At 40.9% G+C, this 17481-nt stretch overlaps 2 protein-coding genes across 5 annotated transcripts; both read left to right on the top strand.

The window, feature by feature from the left end:
* Positions 1–107: 107 nt before the first annotated feature.
* LOC139574361 (adhesion G protein-coupled receptor E3-like) lies at positions 108–6112 on the top strand. 3 transcript variants are annotated; one of them, XM_071398867.1, is made up of 10 exons: positions 108–1554; positions 1659–1741; positions 2181–2312; positions 2506–2543; positions 2647–2763; positions 2838–3008; positions 3780–3902; positions 4043–4209; positions 4352–4516; positions 5478–5780. In XM_071398867.1, exons 6-10 carry the CDS (start codon positions 2981–2983, stop codon positions 5634–5636), a joined length of 642 nt encoding a protein of 213 aa, XP_071254968.1. In that variant the 5' UTR covers positions 108–1554; positions 1659–1741; positions 2181–2312; positions 2506–2543; positions 2647–2763; positions 2838–2980; the 3' UTR covers positions 5637–5780. The 3 variants fall into 3 exon arrangements, with proteins under 3 accessions (XP_071254968.1, XP_071254967.1, XP_071254969.1); XM_071398866.1 differs by having other exon boundaries at positions 108–2312; XM_071398868.1 differs by lacking the exons at positions 108–1554; positions 1659–1741; positions 2181–2312; ... (1 more) ...; positions 2647–2763; positions 2838–3008 and adding an exon at positions 3479–3595 and having other exon boundaries at positions 5478–6112.
* Positions 6113–6256: 144 nt separating this feature from the next.
* LOC139574360 (adhesion G protein-coupled receptor E1-like) lies at positions 6257–17369 on the top strand. 2 transcript variants are annotated; one of them, XM_071398865.1, is made up of 10 exons: positions 6257–6594; positions 12914–13003; positions 13443–13574; positions 13768–13805; positions 13909–14025; positions 14100–14262; positions 15020–15142; positions 15283–15449; positions 15592–15756; positions 16720–17369. In XM_071398865.1, the coding sequence occupies exons 1-10, from the start codon at positions 6585–6587 to the stop codon at positions 16876–16878; spliced, it is 1164 nt and encodes a 387-aa protein (XP_071254966.1). In that variant the 5' UTR covers positions 6257–6584; the 3' UTR covers positions 16879–17369. The 2 variants fall into 2 exon arrangements, with proteins under 2 accessions (XP_071254966.1, XP_071254965.1); XM_071398864.1 differs by lacking the exon at positions 6257–6594 and adding an exon at positions 12266–12809.
* Positions 17370–17481: the final 112 nt, after the last annotated feature.

Below are 17481 nucleotides of genomic sequence, written 5' to 3'. Positions count from 1 at the left end.
CCTCTCATTAGGCTAGGCCTACAGAACTGCCCACATGGTGTAAAGACTTCCAAACACCCAAACTGACTTAAAGGCCCAGTGCAGTCAAGAACATGATTTCCTGAGTTTTATGTATATTGAAACACTTTGAGGTTGGAATAAGACTGTGAAATTGTGGACATTATGATAATGCCCTTTTAGTGTAAGAGCTGTTTGAAATGTCAGTCTGTTTTGGTAGGATGAACTTTTGGCTTGCTGGTGACATCACCAGGCAATAAATTAGTTAATAGACCAATAAGAAAGAGCGTTCCAAACCTGGGCTGTATCATAAAAATCCCCCATCCCCCCAAAAATAAGCTTTTTGGTCTTAATTTAAGGTTAGGCATGAGTGTTTAGGGTTATGTTTCAAATCAAATTTTAATTAAGAGAGACATTTTAGAAATAAGCGGGGTTTATGACTTTGTGGCTGTAGTAACTAGTGACGACAAGTGCACAGAGAGAGATAGCTTTGTCAGGAAGACTTCGCGTTTTGTGTCAGCCAGACTTGAGAAATGTATGTCTGCCCTGAAACTTATCGTTGATCATCATGAAGGAACATAGTGTGAGTGATATTAATATCGTAAATCTAAAGTCTCCCACCATTTGATCATAGTTGCTTCTTAATTTTCCAACAGGCTGTTTATCACACAAATGCGTTTGCCATCATTATCATGACTTTGATATCTCTCATTCTCAATAGCTCTTGAAACTTCTCTCTTCATTGGTTAATTGACCTACCTTTTGAGCTAACATAAATCTAGATAATGTAGCCTTTCAATGTATTAGGATGCTTCGGCTATGGGGGGAGAATTCACTAGGAATTCGTCAGAAAAATTATTGATTTCATGGACAAATAGTCCCACCACCACTTGAAGAAAAACCCCAGAAACCCTCTTCATTTTTGTGTCTTTGTGATTACACTAAATGTTAAGCATTCAACCCCCTTCCCCGTCAATGCTGATAGAGGAAGTGAGATTGTGAAAGTTACAGGAAATGCTGCTGCGGTAACTTTTAAAATGAGCATAAAGGTCAGACATCTTCAAAAGAAATCAAGAGCAAGACATTTTGAAAAGGAGAGAAAGATACGTAGCAGTGCTTCAGAGTGAAATATGGATTCTAAGTCTGCTTCTTCGTAAGGCAGCTGGTTAATGTAGCCCTGTTGTTAAGAGTCTATACTGTGCATGTTGGTGTTTTAGATCAATGTGTCCTCGTATGTCTGATCTTGGAGATAGACCCTCTACACTAGAGTCTAATTCAGGGATGGAACTCATGGACGTGGTCTACGCAGAACTAGACTAATCAACCTGATGGGAATTGTTATGCAAATGGTCTTCTCTTGCCACACAGTCAGTTCCTCTTTGTTTTCGACTTACAAGAAAATGCCGTTGCTAGTTATGGGAAATATTTTTACTTCCCTGCGCTAAGCACATCCGTGAGGTCGCCAAATGATTCTTTAGAACTAAAACCAAGCTGACATGTGACATTAGCTCACCAGCTGTCAGATCATGGGAGCCATTCTATTTATACTGATTGTAGGTCGGTCAATTTCCTGCTTTTTATTTGACCAACACATCGAGTCTGTTTAAAAGATTTAACATATGCATGTGTGCAGTTCAACTTGTCTTTATGTCTTCATTTAGCGCTACTCAAGGACCAAGAGTTACTAGATGTGCGAATGGCTTTTCTCAACCGTATTCCAATCCAGGGTTTCTGAATTGTATTGGTAATGATGGAGAATATGGTTATAATTTCCTGCGTAGTATTTTGCTTTAGGAATGTGCTTTAATCAGTAATGTTGACCTCTGATAATCTCCAGCATTAAACAGACCCTGTTTGGGAACATTCAACACTATATACTGTTTATTAGTGGGATAATCTATTCTTTCTAAATTCACCTCTTATCTCCCTTATGTAGATATAAATGAGATGAACATCTGTAAAAGCTATTCAACTTGCATCAACACCATTGGATGCGACTACTATCAATGCTATTTTGGCTTCAGATTGCTTGGCTTTGAATCATGTGGTGGTCACCACAATCATATTTAAAGTGTGACTGTGTTAATGTGTGAGGGATTATCACCCTCTTTGTCAACATACAATCTTTAATCATCTTTCCATCTCCACTACTTTTCCCTTTACCACTCTCTTTCTCTAATCAGACATAGATGAGTGTTTTGAGAACCAACATTTTTGTGGGCAACGGGGAATCTGTGTCAATCAGGTGGGTAGCTACCTGTGCAAGTGTCCCACAGGATTCAGTAACTACGGCAACAGACAAACTCAGTGTGCAGGTGAGAAACATTTCCTCTTGGGTGTTGTTGTATTGGGTTTTGTCTAAATACTCTAAGGTGGCTACCTTTTGTCTGTCTTCCATGTACTAGCTGACTGTACTGAAGCACCATAACATTCTATGTCAGGTTTTATTCTGTACATAGTGTACTGTAGAATGGTTAGAGGTAATATGTCTCCATATTTTTACTTTAGAGCTTAATTGTGACCAGTATGAAACACAGCCCGGACAGGTAAAGCTTTACTTTAGAATTATTAATTGAGAAAAGGGTATTTTTCCATTTTCTTGAAATGTTGTATGCATTTTCCCACTAATGCACATGCCCCCCCTCCCAGACTCTACCAGGCTTTGATAGTTTCTTGTCTCTGTTGAGAAACAACTGTTTGGTGTTGAACAACTCTACGTTGTCTGGACCTACAAGACCGCTGTCAACTGGAGATGGGCTTTTGACAGTAAGACACCACACAGAAACACACATGCAAACGCACACACACACGTACAAAACCCTTATGTCTCTCTTCTCTAGTTACTGGTTAATACCACAGATGTTCTTCAACTGGACCTCCAGTCCAATGGTCACCGTAGTAGCAGTGAAGTGACTAAGTGACTAAGTTACTGAGAACCATTGAAATCTCGATCAGACTGATCGCTCCACTGCTGACAGAGAACATGACCAGGATAGAGACCAACCTCACAGGTAACACACACACACTGAGCACACGCTGACCACATATTTACTGACCACCTCGCAGGTACCTTTATTGAACACGATGGAAGACAGAGAGCTGGTTTCAAGCGCAGGGTGTTTCCTTGTAAGGGACCACAGGAAGAGGCAGGTAGCTGGGTCCAGTGGCAGGCAGAAGGTCTTACACAACAAATCCAAAAAGGCAACAGTACAGGCAGGGAAAAGACTAGTAACGTCCGGGAGATCAGGCAATAGGTTGATAAGAGTAAATCCGATAGGCTAAATTACAGGCAGGGAATAGGCAAAAGGCATCGTTAGTTTTTTCCTGCCTCACTATCATACACAGGAGGATTAAATTACAGATGGAAAAAAACAGAGCTCCCAATAGAAGTGTATCACAAAACAAACAACACCTCACAATGATGAGGTGCAAAGAACTGAACTAAATAGTGTGTGATAATGATATACAGGTGTGTGAACAGGTGATCAGAATTCAGGTGATTGGGATCTGGAGATTGAGCTGTGTTCAGGGGATCTACGTGTTTGAGAGTGTGAGCTGGAAAGTGAGCTGCTATCAGGGGATCTACGTGTTTGGGAGTGTGAGTTGGAAGCAGACTTTACAGTACCACAGGAAGACCACAATCTGAGCACCTTACTGACCATAAACGGAGCTCTAACAAGCACATTAGATTGTGTCAACTTTAAAATATAATTAATGCAATATTGTGTTCAGTAATGGTGATTTTTGGTCTGTGTTGATTTTGTCAATATGTTGAAAAACAGAGGTTGAGATTATGGTGAGGAGAGAGAAGACTCCACCTAAAGGACCAGTCAGCCTGACCAATGAGAACACTCAACTTGACACCACCTGGGAGACGGTGGTCGGAGATGACCAGAATTACCCAGGTAGCCGCAGTCCTACAGTACCAATCATCTGCTCCAAATATTACTAAAGACATACATTGATAGATTCACTTGAGATATTGTGAGTTGTACATGTTTTTGTATCAGGCCTTATGTTTTCTTGTGTTGTTTTTTGTGTGCAGGGTTTGCGTTTGTTGTTCTGCTCAGCTATAAGAATCTGGATAGTCTGAAGGACAACACTTCTCATCAGAGCCAGCAGCTCATGTCAAGTGCTGCAACGGTGTCCGTTAGCAACTCCAACACAACAAACCTGCCCCAACCGGTTAATCTCACTTTCAATCACCTGCAGGTAACACTTGTCTCTTCTTAATAGTTTCTGGCTGTCAGTAAAACATGTTTTTCATTGATATATTTCTCATGAAGTCACATTCTTTCACGAATTTACTGAGTCTAAATGGAATTGACCCCAACCCATATACTCTGTATCCTAGTCCAGTGACGTTGACCCCACCTGTGTTTATTGGTCGGATGAGAATGGACCGGGGGTGTGGTCTGGGCGGGGTTGCACCTCAGTGATGTCAAACTCCACCCACACTATGTGCTCCTGCAACCATCTCAGCACATTCGCTCTGCTGAAGGGAATCCATCAGAGAAAGGTAAAGAGAAAACTAACCAGTTTTCCTTCTAACCTTTTTTTGCGAGTAAAGTACATGTCGCTTAAAATAAGTCATGACAGGCCTGATGGAAACAGAAAATATTTCGTAAAACTTTCTAAATGTCAACAAAACAAAATACGCTAGACAATGTGGGATCTTTTGTGTCTGTAAAAATATTTATGCAAGAAATGTCAGTGGAAACGCTTTTAAGGCCAAATAATGATATAATAACCATGATATGGAAGTAAACTTGGAGTCACGCTATAACGTGTGTGGTCCTCCCACTACGACTTGTCGGGAAAGCATGCAGTTTATTAGGCAACAGATTAAATATGTTTATGTTGAACTTCACAGGGTGGTGAATGTGCATGGTGATGAGCTTGATGCTGCTTTCAAATAGCGCTGTGGGTTTAAGGGCACGTTCCAATACCGGAGTGGGCACATTTGCTATAAAGCTCAAAAAAGAAATTGTGAGAAAACCCTCAGTAGAGTTGAAAATGCCATGTAAACCCATTTAACTTATATTTTTTATTCGGTACATGGACATTTTACCACAAAGGGTATTTTTATCTGCACTATGTCATCAAGCACAGCCTTTTATTCGCAACAAGTCAATTTGATGAAAACACCTCTCTGGTGGTAAAATGCACATATTGTTTTAATGCTGATTTTAGAGTATTCCCATGTAAATCTGTCGCCAAATGGATGGAAACCTACTGTAGCTAGTGTAGCACATCTGAAGGGGGAGAAAATATATTCCCAGATATCTGTGTCAGAGACTATTTTTGGCTCATCTGGAAATGTTCATGTTTCAAACTACTAAATGTAAGTGTTTGATTCATTTGTCACATTATTTAGGGGAGTTTGATGCTTGTTGAGTGCTTAAGTGCTGCTGTTGTGTTTGATATGTTCATATTGTCTAGATGGTGTGTGTCTGATGCTTGTTATTCCTCGTTGGCAGGGAAGCGGGCAGCTGTCGTTGGTGATGTGGGTGGGTGTTTTTGTGGCACTGACCTGTGTGGTCCTGTCCCTGATCACAACCCTCTGGTGTCGCTTTGTCAGCCGCAAACGTCGTGGAGGACACCGGCGGCAACAGGATGTACAGCTACATAGAAAATAAGACATGGATTTGAACTAGTTGTGTTCTAAGAAAAGCTTTACTTGGAATTAATTTGTAACATTGTCTCTTGGCTTGCAAGGACATCCAAATTGCAGCATTTTTTATTTAATTAAGTATTATAAAAATGTATCAAACAAACAAAAATATAAGAACAGAACTTTATGTGAATAGATATACAATATCTCATGTATAGAACTCTTATCAGTTCTGGAGTGTAACATATGAGCTCTTATCTATATGTCAAAAAAGTCATTTTAGGCTCATGAGTTTGGCCTATAATTTGTAGCATGAATTTTCCTAGAATAGTGGTATATCCATCCAACGCTGCATTTGTCAAGTATCAAGCCACTTTGTTGTTGTTGTAACTATTTTCTGAGAGCTAATATTTTGCTCCAATCTGATTCAAATATCTAAATACAATCGGTCCCTTTCTTCAGCAACAAAGCTACACCATACTGAAACTACAATGTATTTTACCATTGCTCTCCCAAAACATATTTTTTTTTGCCTGCCCACATGGTGTAAAGACTTCCAAACACCCAAACTGACTTCAACCAGAAAGTGCCCTAACAAGAGCCAATGAAATACAACAACCCTCCAGACAAAGTGGTCTGTGATTGTTCAAAATCACGATCCCTGTGCCTTCCTGCTAGCCGCCGCTAGTTGATGGCTTTAGTGCTGGCATGCAGTTTGCACAGACGCAGTTGTTGCAGCCTCAGCTGCAGGGCTTTGGAGAGCTTGCCTCCCTTGGACGGGATCTCCTTCAGCCTCTGCTTGGGGGGTTTTGTGAGGCGGAAGTCACAGATGGTGGGGTAGTGGTTGTACATCACACGGCAGGTATGTGTGGAAGGGTTATAGCCCTCGGCACTCACCGTGACCTCGTACTCACCCGGGTTCAGCAGGCGCCAGTAGTCCCCGTCAGGTACTACAGTAAGGGCAGGACACAAAATGGCTACTGGTAAGTGGTTGGCTTCTTTGGCCTACTAATTTCATAACATATTCCTGTAGTGCCACCTAGGGGCAATTTGACAGCATCATTTTTAGGTTTTCTTGTATCATTTACTGACATAAAAAAAATTGCATGTGAGGAGGGAGGGAGCCCATCTGATCTAATATGGTGGTCTATGGCATCCACGTTGATTATAGCATCCTCAATGGCAGCCTCTGTGTATTTGTCTCTGATTACACCCTTGCGTCCTCTATGGACCTTCAATACAAAGCAAAAATATAGAGTTAGGATAAACAACACCATCGTGTTGTGTTTAAACTGCACTAGACACTATTGATGGACCAACCTGCTCCATGTAGACCTGTAAAGACTCTTTGTTGTTCTCCCACTCGATGGGAAGCTCACTGGCATGAGGGAACTTATCACAGGACAACTCCACTGTTACAGTGGACAGCTCCACAGTTACACACTAACACGAGAGAAGCAGCTGTGGTGGTTGCGCTTTATCAGCTCCGTGCACTCTATCCAATCATACACTCTTAGAGAAAACGGTTCCAAAAGGGTTCTTGCGGTGTTCCCATAGGAGGACCCTTTTAGGTTCCAGGTTGAACACTTTGTGAAAAGGGTTCTTCTTTCTACCTGGAACCAAAAGGGTTCTACCTAGAACCAAAAAGGGTTGTCGTGTCTGTGACTGTCATTAAATGTGAAGATGTGTGTTATTTTATCAAATCAATTCTCTATGTGTAATTATTATTACGTGATTAAACTAATCATGTAAACTTTAATTAACTAGGAAGTCGGGGCACCCCTGGAAAATGTTTATTGAGTCTCTATTTCCCAAATTGACTCTTCAGATATTTTCATATCTTATTGATAAGTAATTCTCATTAATGTATTGTACCTCATCAGTTCTCATTACTGAATGTCACAAACCCTTGGATATCTGCATGAACCCTAGCCTAAATGATGAATCAGCGATTTACAAATTGGCTTAATTATTTATTTACTAACTAACTAAATAATCACAGAAATACATAATCACACACACAATTAGTTATACAAGGGTTACTACATGATACAAAGACAAAGTCCCCAGCGGACGAAACAGATATGATGGCTTGGTAGATAAAGGAAAGGGGGTGTGGACCGCTCAAGAGCGGGAAACTCATAGCTGATAACTACACTCATAGATATTGCTACTACCTTACATGAACGACTGCTCATTCGAAAATAAATTGCAATTGACATATATACTGGTGTATGTCTGGCTGTCTCTCTGTGGTCACCGGTCCGTCTGCTGGAGAGTCAATCGACAGAAAGTCTCTGGTTGTGTTCATAATGGATACGTCAGGCGTACCCATGGTTGTCGCATAGAATAGATGTTTCGGTGGTGTTGTTATTCTTGTCCTAGGCTTCGTACATTTCCAGCTGCAGACTGGTAGTTCGACGGCCTAGGATTTCTTAATTCTACAGTGAATTGATAGTCTCAGAATTTAACCATTTCCAGCTGTGTAGTCAATGCTCCACGCTGTATGGTCTTATCCTTTGGTAGAGTTGTAGTGCCTAACCATTTCAACAGGTAGTGTCATCTCCATATTTTCTGGTCTGATGGCCTATAGAATTGTAGCCATTCCAACGTGGGGACTCCGTCCTGGCGTTCTCTGACTTTATGTACATTTTGTAGGAAGTGGTTTTATACTCTGTGGAAGAAGGGGCGGTTCGATGATGCCTAATGTGATGTTTGGGCTCACGGGGGTGTGGCCACTGACTAGTTAAACTTTATATGAAAATCCATACTCTCATTTAGAAGGTTAACATCACATTACATCTTTTCACAAAGAGTGTCATGTTTAATCACATACGTTTCACAATATTTATATGTAAACCTGACAGCTGGGAAATGTACACTTTTAGAGATACAGTTATGTGCGTTTCCTGTCCTTCATGAGATCACCAAATGAAACACACTCGACATGACTGTCCCCCTCTATGAGAGAGAGCACGCTGTAAGGCGGATCCACTGTAACCTGATCCTTCAGATCGTCACAGGAGAGTTATGACAGGGTTCTCCAAATGGTTCTCCCATGGGGACAGCCAAAGAACACTTTTAGGTTCTAGATAGCAGCCAGAATCTCCAGACAGCAGATCTGCCCTTTACGCAGCGCCTCCGACTTGTTTACATAAAACAACACGTCCCCAATGTTATGTTGGAATAACCCTTGGCCCTAAGCCCTTTATGGAGTGGCCACTTGCTGATGTTTTTTAAAGTGTCAATCACTCGAGTCTGCCACTTTTTTCGGCAAGATTAGAATTGATACGATCAGAGTGAACAAAGGAGATGATTGTGGACTTCAGGAAACAGCAGAGGGAGCACCCCCCTATCCACATTGACGGGACAGTCGTGGAGAGGGTAGTAAGTTTTAAGTTCCTCGGGGTACACATCACGGACAAACTGAATTGGTCCACCCACACAGACAGCGTTGTGAAGAAGGCGCAGCAGTGCCTCTTCAACCTCAGGAGGCTGAAGAAATTCGTCTTGTCACCAAAAGCACTCACAAATTTCTACAGATGCACAATCGAGAGCATCCTGTCGGGCTGTATCACCGCCTGGTACGGCAACTGCTCCGCCCACAACCGTAAGGCTCTCCAGAGGGTAGTGAGGTCTGCACAACGCATCACTGGGGGCAAACTACCTGCCCTCCAGGACACCTACACCACCCGATGTCACAGGAAGGCCATAAAGATCATCAAGGACAACAACCACCCGAGCCACTGCCTGTTCACCCCGTTATCATCCAGAAGGCGAGGTCAGTACAGGTGCATCAAAGCAGGGACCGAGAGACTGAAAAACAGCTTCTATCTCAAGGCCATCAGACTGTTAAACTGCCACCACTAACATCGAGTGGCTGCTGCCAACATACTGACTCAACTCCAGCTCACTCTAATAATGGAAATGGATGGAAATTGATCAAAAATGTATCACTAGCCACTTTAAACAATGCCACTTAATATAATGTATATGTATATACTGTACTCTATATCCTCTACTGCATCTTGCCATCTTTATGTAATACATGTATCACTAGCCACTTTTAACTATGCACTTTTATGTTTACATACCCTACATTACTCATCTCATATGTATATACTGTACCCGATACCATCTACTGCATCTTGCCTATGCCGTTCTGTACCATCACTCATTCATATATCTTTATGTACATATTCTTTATCCCTTTACACTTGTGTGGATAAGGTAGTAGTTGTGGAATTGTTAGGTTAGATTACTAGTTGGTTATTACTGCATTGTCGGAACTAGAAGCACAAGCATTTCGCTACACTCGCATTAACATCTGCTAACCATGTGTATGTGTGACAAATACATTTGATTTGAACTTGTATCCCAACTGCATCTTGTCAATATTCCAAAACCCATTCGTGAGCATCTTGTGTCTCCCGTGACAGTTTTTTTCTCTGTGAAACACTGCCAGACAGACTCACACTCTGGTAATAGATAATGAGAAAGTTGTAAAAACTAAACAGCAACGAAGCACACACGTCTCCACTCGCCAGTGACTTGATCAGCTGATTGTGGCCTGGCTGCTCAATGTGCCTGCTAGCTACTACTTGCTAGCTTCATTAACAAACACAGAGTTGGAATTTAGTTAGTTAACAAGTGATTTTGGGCACTGACAAACAGTGTGTAGCTCGTGCTTTATTTACAATAGTTTGACAGCTTGCAGATGATGACGTTGTAGACATGTTATTGTTCTCAGAAATCAGTTCTGAGCATGCAGCCAGACCAAACATCTTACCTAGATGTCCAATTGCGCGACTAAGACCTCGGCAAAAACGTCTAAATTAATTACAGATTTCTTGATTTATCTTAGATTAATTCAGACTAGTGGCTATGTTGTTGCTACAGTGACTCAGGAGGGACAAATAACAAAACCAGCCAAGGTACGATATGGAAACATAACACACCCACATCAAACCACATCCTTAAGACAACTATTGTTTAGCTTCAGTCATGGCTGCTAGCATTTCTTAATGAGTTATCCTCAAAACGAGGCCAAATCAGGAAGTACAGTCGTCCTTTAAGCCTTGTGTTACAGCAAAACATTAGGGATTACGTCACATAGGAAGGAACCCCACAAAAAAGAAACAAGGAACATTTCTCTCACTATGAACCCACTATCTGTGAGTTCACATTATAAATACTGGAACATGACATGGAGAGACAGAGTCATTTACCAGTGGAACATTAAACTCCAGTCTGGCTTAACCTCTGCCAAGAGAGTTGGAGATTAACAAATATATACAGTCAAGTTGAGTCAAAAACCATTGAAAGCTTTTTACTCCGTACAAAACAGGCCAAGAACTTTCAGTGTTGACATATTAAGACTAGTCACCCTCTATATAATAGGGTTTTCCTCTCTATTCCAGTGTGCAGGCTAACCAGTTTCCCGTCTATGCTGCGGCATTCCTGTCTCTCTCTCTTCCATTATAAGTGCTGCCGGTAAGGGGTATTAGCGGTTATTATTTCCTCCATTCTAATATAAATATCTAAGTATGAGTTGTCCGTTTCTTCAGAAATAAAGCACGACATCATACTGAAAGTACAATGAATTAGATCATTGCTCACCCAAAACATAGTTTTTTTTGCCTCTCATTAGGCTAGGCCTACAGAACTGCCCACATGGTGTAAAGACTTCCAAACACCCAAACTGACTTAAAGGCCCAGTGCAGCCAAGAACATGATTTCCTGAGTTTTATGTATATTGAAACACTTTGAGGTTGGAATAAGACTGTGAAATTGTGGACATTATGATAATGCCCTTTTAGTGTAAGAGCTGTTTGAAATGTCAGTCTGTTTTGGTAGGATGAAGTTTTGGCTTGTTGGTGACATCACCAGGCAGTAAATTAGTTAATAGACCAATAAGAAAGAGCGTTCCAAACCTGGGCTGTATCATAAAAATCCCCCATCCCCCCAAAAATAAGCTTTTTGGTCTTAATTTAAGGTTAGGCATGAGTGTTTAGGGTTATGTTTCAAATCAAATTTGAATTAAGAAGAGACATTTTAGAAATAAGCGGGGTTTATGACTTTGTGGCTGTAGTAACTAGTGACGACAAGTGCACAGAGAGAGATAGCTTTGTCAGGAAGACTTCGCGTTTTGTGTCAGCCAGACTTGAGAAATGTATGTCTGCCCTGAAACTTATCGTTGATCATCTTGAAGGAACATAGTGTGAGTGATATTAATATCGTAAATCTAAAGTCTCCCACCATTTGATCATAGTTGCTTCTTAATTTTCCAACAGGCTGTTTATCACACAAATGCGTTTGCCATCATTATCATGACTTTGATATCTCTCATTCTCAATAGCTCTTGAAACTTCTCTCTTCATTGGTTAATTGACCTACCTTTTGAGCTAACATAAATCTAGATAATGTAGCCTTTCAATGTATTAGGATGCTTCGGCTATGGAGGGAGAATTCGCTAGGATTTCGTCAGAAAAATTATTGATTTCATGGACAAATAGTCCCACCACCACTTGAAGAAAAACCCAGAGACCCTCTTCATTTTTGTGTCTTTGTGATTACACTAAATGTTAAGCATTCAAACCCCTTCCCCGTCAATGCTGATAGAGCAAGTGAGAATGTGAAAGTTACTGGAAATGCTGCTGCAGTAACTTTTAAAATGAGCATAAAGGTCAGACATCTTCAAAAGAAATCAAGAGCAAGACATTTTGAAAAGGAGAGAAAAAGATACGTAGCAGTGCTTCAGAGTGAAATATGGATTCTAAGTCTGCTTCTTCGTAAGGCAGCTGGTTAATGTGGCCCTGTTGTTAAGAGTCTATACTGTGCATGTTGGTGTTTTAGATCAATGTGTCCTCGTATGTCTGATCTTGGAGATAGACCCTCTACACTAGAGTCTAATTCAGGGATGGAACTCATGGACGTGGTCTACGCAGAACTAGACTAATCAACCTGATGGGAATTGTTATGCAAATGGTCTTCTCTTGCCACACAGTCAGTTCCTCTTTGTTTTCGACTTACAAGAAAATGCCGTTGCTAGTTATGGGGAAATATTTTTACTTCCCTGCGCTAAGCACATCCGTGAAGTCTCCAAATGATTCTTTAGAACTAAAACCAAGCTGACATGTGACATTAGCTCACCAGCTGTCAGAGATCATGGGAGCCATTCTATTTCTACTGATTGTGGGTCGGTCAATTTTCTGCTTTTTATTTGACCAACACATCGAGTCTGTTTAAAAGATTTAACATATGCATGTGTGCAGTTCAACTTTTCTTTATGTCTTCATTTAGCGCTACTCAAGGACCAAGGACCAAGAGTTACTAGATGTGCGAATGGCTTTTCTCAGCCGTATTCCAATCCAGGGTTTCTGAATTGTATTGGTAATGATGGAGAATATGGTTATAATTTCCTGCGTAGTATTTTGCTTTAGGAATGTGCTTTAATCAGTAATGTTGACCTCTGATAATCTCCAGCATTAAACAGACCCTGTTTGGGAACATTCAACACTATATACTGTTTATTAGTGGGATAATCTATTCTTTCTAAATTCACCTCTTATCTCCCTTATGTAGATATAAATGAGATGAACATCTGTAAAAGCTATTCAACTTGCATCAACACCATTGGATGCGACTACTATCAATGCTATTTTGGCTTCAGATTGCTTGGCTTTGAATCATGTGGTGGTCACCACAATCATATTTAAAGTGTGACTGTGTTAATGTGTGAGGGATTATCACCCTCTTTGTCAACATACAATCTTTAATCATCTTTCCATCTCCACTACTTTTCCCTTTACCACTCTCTGTCTCTAATCAGACATAGATGAGTGTTTTGAGAACCAACATTTTTGTGGGCAACGGGGAATCTGTGTCAATCAGGTGGGTAGCTACCTGTGCAAGTGTCCCACAGGATTCAGTAACTACGGCAACAGACAAACTCAGTGTGCAGGTGAGAAACATTTCCTCTTGGGTGTTGTTGTATTGGGTTTTGTCTAAATACTCTAAGGTGGCTACCTTTTGTCTGTCTTCCATGTACTAGCTGACTGTACTGAAGCACCATAACATTCTATGTCAGGTTTTATTCTGTACATAGTGTACTGTAGAATGGTTAGAGGTAATATGTCTCCATATTTTTACTTTAGAGCTTAATTGTGACCAGTATGAAACACAGCCCGGACAGGTAAAGCTTTACTTTAGAATTATTAATTGAGAAAATAATATTTTTCCTTGATCTTGAAATGTTGTATGCATTTTCCCACTAATGCACATGCCCCCCCTCCCAGACTCTACCAGGCTTTGATAGTTTCTTGTCTCTGTTGAGAAACAACTGTTTGGTGTTGAACAACTCTACGTTGTCTGGACCTACAAGACCGCTGTCAACTGGAGATGGGCTTTTGACAGTAAGTCACCACACAGAAACACACATGCAAACGCACACACACACGTACAAAACCCTTATGTCTCTCTTCTCTAGTTACTGGTTAATACCACGGATGTTCTTCAACTGGACCTCCAGTCCAATGGTCACCGTAGTAGCAGTGAAGTGACTAAGTTACTGAGAACCATTGAAATCTCGATCAGACTGATCGCTCCACTGCTGACAGAGAACATGACCAGGATAGAGACCAACCTCACAGGTAACACACACACACTGAGCACACGCTGACCACATATTTACTGACCACCTCGCAGGTACCTTTATTGAACACGATGGAAGACAGAGAGCTGGTTTCAAGCTCAGGGCGCAGTAGGTGTTTCCTTGTAAGGGACCACAGGAAGAGGCAGGTAGCTGGGTCCAGTGGCAGGCAGAAGGTCTTACACAACAAATCCAAAAAGGCAACAGTACAGGCAGGGAAAAGACTAGTAACGTCCGGGAGATCAGGCAATAGGTTGATAAGAGTAAATCAGGCAATAGGTTGATAAGAGTAAATCCGATAGGCTAAAGTACAGGCAGGGAATAGGCAAAAGGCATCGTTAGTTTTTTCCTGCCTCACTATCATACACAGGAGGATTAAATTACAGATGGGAAAAACAGAGCTCCCAATAGAAGTGTATCACAAAACAAACAACACCTCACAATGATGAGGTGCAAAGAACCGAACTAAATAGTGTGTGATAATGATATACAGGTGTGTGAACAGGTGATCAGAATTCAGGTGATTGGGATCTGGAGATTGAGCTGTGTTCAGGGGATCTACGTGTTTGGGAGTGTGAGTTGGAAGCAGACTTTACAGTACCACAGGAAGACCACAATCTGAGCACCTTACTGACCATAAACGGAGCTCTAACAAGCACATTAGATTGTGTCAACTTTAAAATATAATTAATGCAATATTGTGTTCAGTAATGGTGATTTTTGGTCTGTGTTGATTTTGTCAATATGTTGAAAAACAGAGGTTGAGATTATGGTGAGGAGAGAGAAGACTCCACCTAAAGGACCAGTCAGCCTGACCAATGAGAACACTCAACTTGACACCACCTGGGAGACGGTGGTCGGAGATGACCAGAATTACCCAGGTAGCCGCAGTCCTACAGTACCATTCATCTGCTCCAAATATTACTAAAGACATACATTGATAGATTCATTTGAGATATTGTGAGTTGTACATGTTTTTGTATCAGGCCTTATGTTTTCTTGTGTTGTTTTTTGTGTGCAGGGTTTGCGTTTGTTGTTCTGCTCAGCTATAAGAATCTGGATAGTCTGAAGGACAACACTTCTCATCAGAGCCAGCAGCTCATGTCAAGTGCTGCGACGGTGTCCGTTAGCAACTCCAACACAACAAACCTGCCCCAACCGGTTAATCTCACTTTCAATCACCTGCAGGTAACACTTGTCTCTTCTTAATAGTTTCTGGCTGTCAGTAAAACATGTTTTTCATTGATATATTTTTCATGAAGTCACATTCTTTCACGAATTTACTGAGTCTAAATGGAATTGACCCCAACCCATATACTCTGTATCCTAGTCCAGTGACGTTGACCCCACCTGTGTTTATTGGTCGGATGAGAATGGACCGGGGGTGTGGTCTGGGCGGGGTTGCACCTCAGTGATGTCAAACTCCACCCACACTGTGTGCTCCTGCAACCATCTCAGCACATTCGCTCTGCTGAAGGGAATCCATCAGAGAAAGGTAAAGAGAAAACTAACCAGTTTTCCTTCGAACCTTTTTTTGCGAGTAAAGTACATGTCGCTTAAAATAAGTCATGACAGGCCTGATGGAAACAGAAAATATTTCGTAAAACTTTCTAAATGTCAACAAAACAAAATACGCTAGACAAGGTGGGATCTTTTTGTGTCTGTAAAAATATTTATGCAAGAAATGTCAGTGGAAACGCTTTTAAGGCCAAATAATGATATAATAACCATGATATGGAAGTAAACTTGGAGTCACGCTATAACGTGTGTGGTCCTCCCACTACGACTTGTCGGGAAAGCATGCAGTTTATTAGGCAACAGATTAAATATGTTTATGTTGAACTTCACAGGGTGGTGAATGTGCATGGTGATGAGCTTGATGCTGCTTTCAAATAGCGCTGTGGGTTTAAGGGCACGTTCCAATACCGGAGTGGGCACATTTGCTATAAAGCTCAAAAAAGAAATTGTGAGAAAACCCTCAGTAGAGTTGAAAATGCCATGTAAACCCATTTAACTTATATTTTTTATTCGGTACATGGACATTTTACCACAAAGGGTATTTTTTATCTGCACTATGTCATCAAGCACAGCCTTTTATCCGCAACAAGTCAATTTGATGAAAACACCTCTCTGGTGGTAAAATGCACATATTGTTTTAATGCTGATTTTAGAGTATTCCCATGTAAATCTGTCGCCAAATGGATGGAAACCTAATGTAGCTAGTGTAGCACATCTGAAGGGGGAGAAAATATATTCCCAGATATCTGTGTCAGAGACTATTTTTGGCTCATCTGGAAATGTTCATGTTTCAAACTACTAAATGTAAGTGTTTGATTCATTTGTCACATTATTTAGGGGAGTTTGATGCTTGTTGAGTGCTTAAGTGCTGCTGTTGTGTTTGATATGTTCATACTGTCTAGATGGTGTGTGTCTGATGCTTGTTATTCCTCGTTGGCAGGGAAGCGGGCAGCTGTTGTTGGTGATGTGGGTGGGTGTTTTTGTGGCACTGACCTGTGTGGTCCTGTCCCTGATCACAACCCTGTGGTGTCGCTTTGTCAGCCGCAAACGTCGTGGAGGACACCGGCGGCAACAGGATGTACAGCTACATAGAAAATAAGACATGGATTTGAACTAGTTGTGTTCTAAGAAAAGCTTTACTTGGAATTAATTTGTAACATTGTCTCTTGGCTTGCAAGGACATCCAAATGGCAGCATTTTTTATAAAAATGTATCAAACAAACAAAAATATAAGAACAGAACTTTATGTGAATAGATATACAATATCTCATGTATAGAACTCTTATCAGTTCTGGAGTGTAACATATGAGCTCTTATCTATATGTCAAAAAAGTAATTTTAGGCTCATGAGTTTGGCCTATAATTTGTAGCATGAATTTTCCTAGAATAGTGGTATATCCACCCAACGCTGCATTTGTCAAGTATCAAGCCACTTTGTTGTTGTTGTAACTATTTTCTGAGAGCTAATCAAGTGAAAATAATATTTGGCCCTGTCATTCAATCATCTTGCAATATTTTGCTCCAATCTGATTCAAATATCTAAATACAATCGGTCCCTTTCTTCAGCAATAAAGCTACACCATACTGAAACTACAATGTATTTTACCATTGCTCTCCCAAAACATAGTTTTCTTTGCCTGCCCACATGGTGTAAAGACTTCCAAACACCCAAACTGACTTCAACCAGAAAGTGCCCTAACAA

Source organism: Salvelinus alpinus, chromosome 4, assembly GCF_045679555.1.
Source record: "Salvelinus alpinus chromosome 4, SLU_Salpinus.1, whole genome shotgun sequence".
Taxonomy (NCBI): domain Eukaryota; kingdom Metazoa; phylum Chordata; class Actinopteri; order Salmoniformes; family Salmonidae; genus Salvelinus; species Salvelinus alpinus.
This window is presented reverse-complemented; position numbering and strand designations above follow the sequence as displayed.

Coding starts and splice junctions, on each gene's coding strand:
- LOC139574360 (XM_071398864.1), top strand. CDS start 12,779: ATGGGAGCCATTCTATTTCTACTGATTGTGG. Junction 13,004..13,442: donor AGGGTTTCTGAATTGTATTG/GTAATGATGGAG, acceptor GTCTCTAATCAG/ACATAGATGAGTGTTTTGAG. Junction 15,450..15,591: donor TCACTTTCAATCACCTGCAG/GTAACACTTGTC, acceptor TCTGTATCCTAG/TCCAGTGACGTTGACCCCAC.
- LOC139574361 (XM_071398867.1), top strand. CDS start 2,981: ATGACCAGGATAGAGACCAACCTCACAG. Junction 3,009..3,779: donor GATAGAGACCAACCTCACAG/GTAACACACACA, acceptor GTTGAAAAACAG/AGGTTGAGATTATGGTGAGG. Junction 4,517..5,477: donor AGGGAATCCATCAGAGAAAG/GTAAAGAGAAAA, acceptor CCTCGTTGGCAG/GGAAGCGGGCAGCTGTCGTT.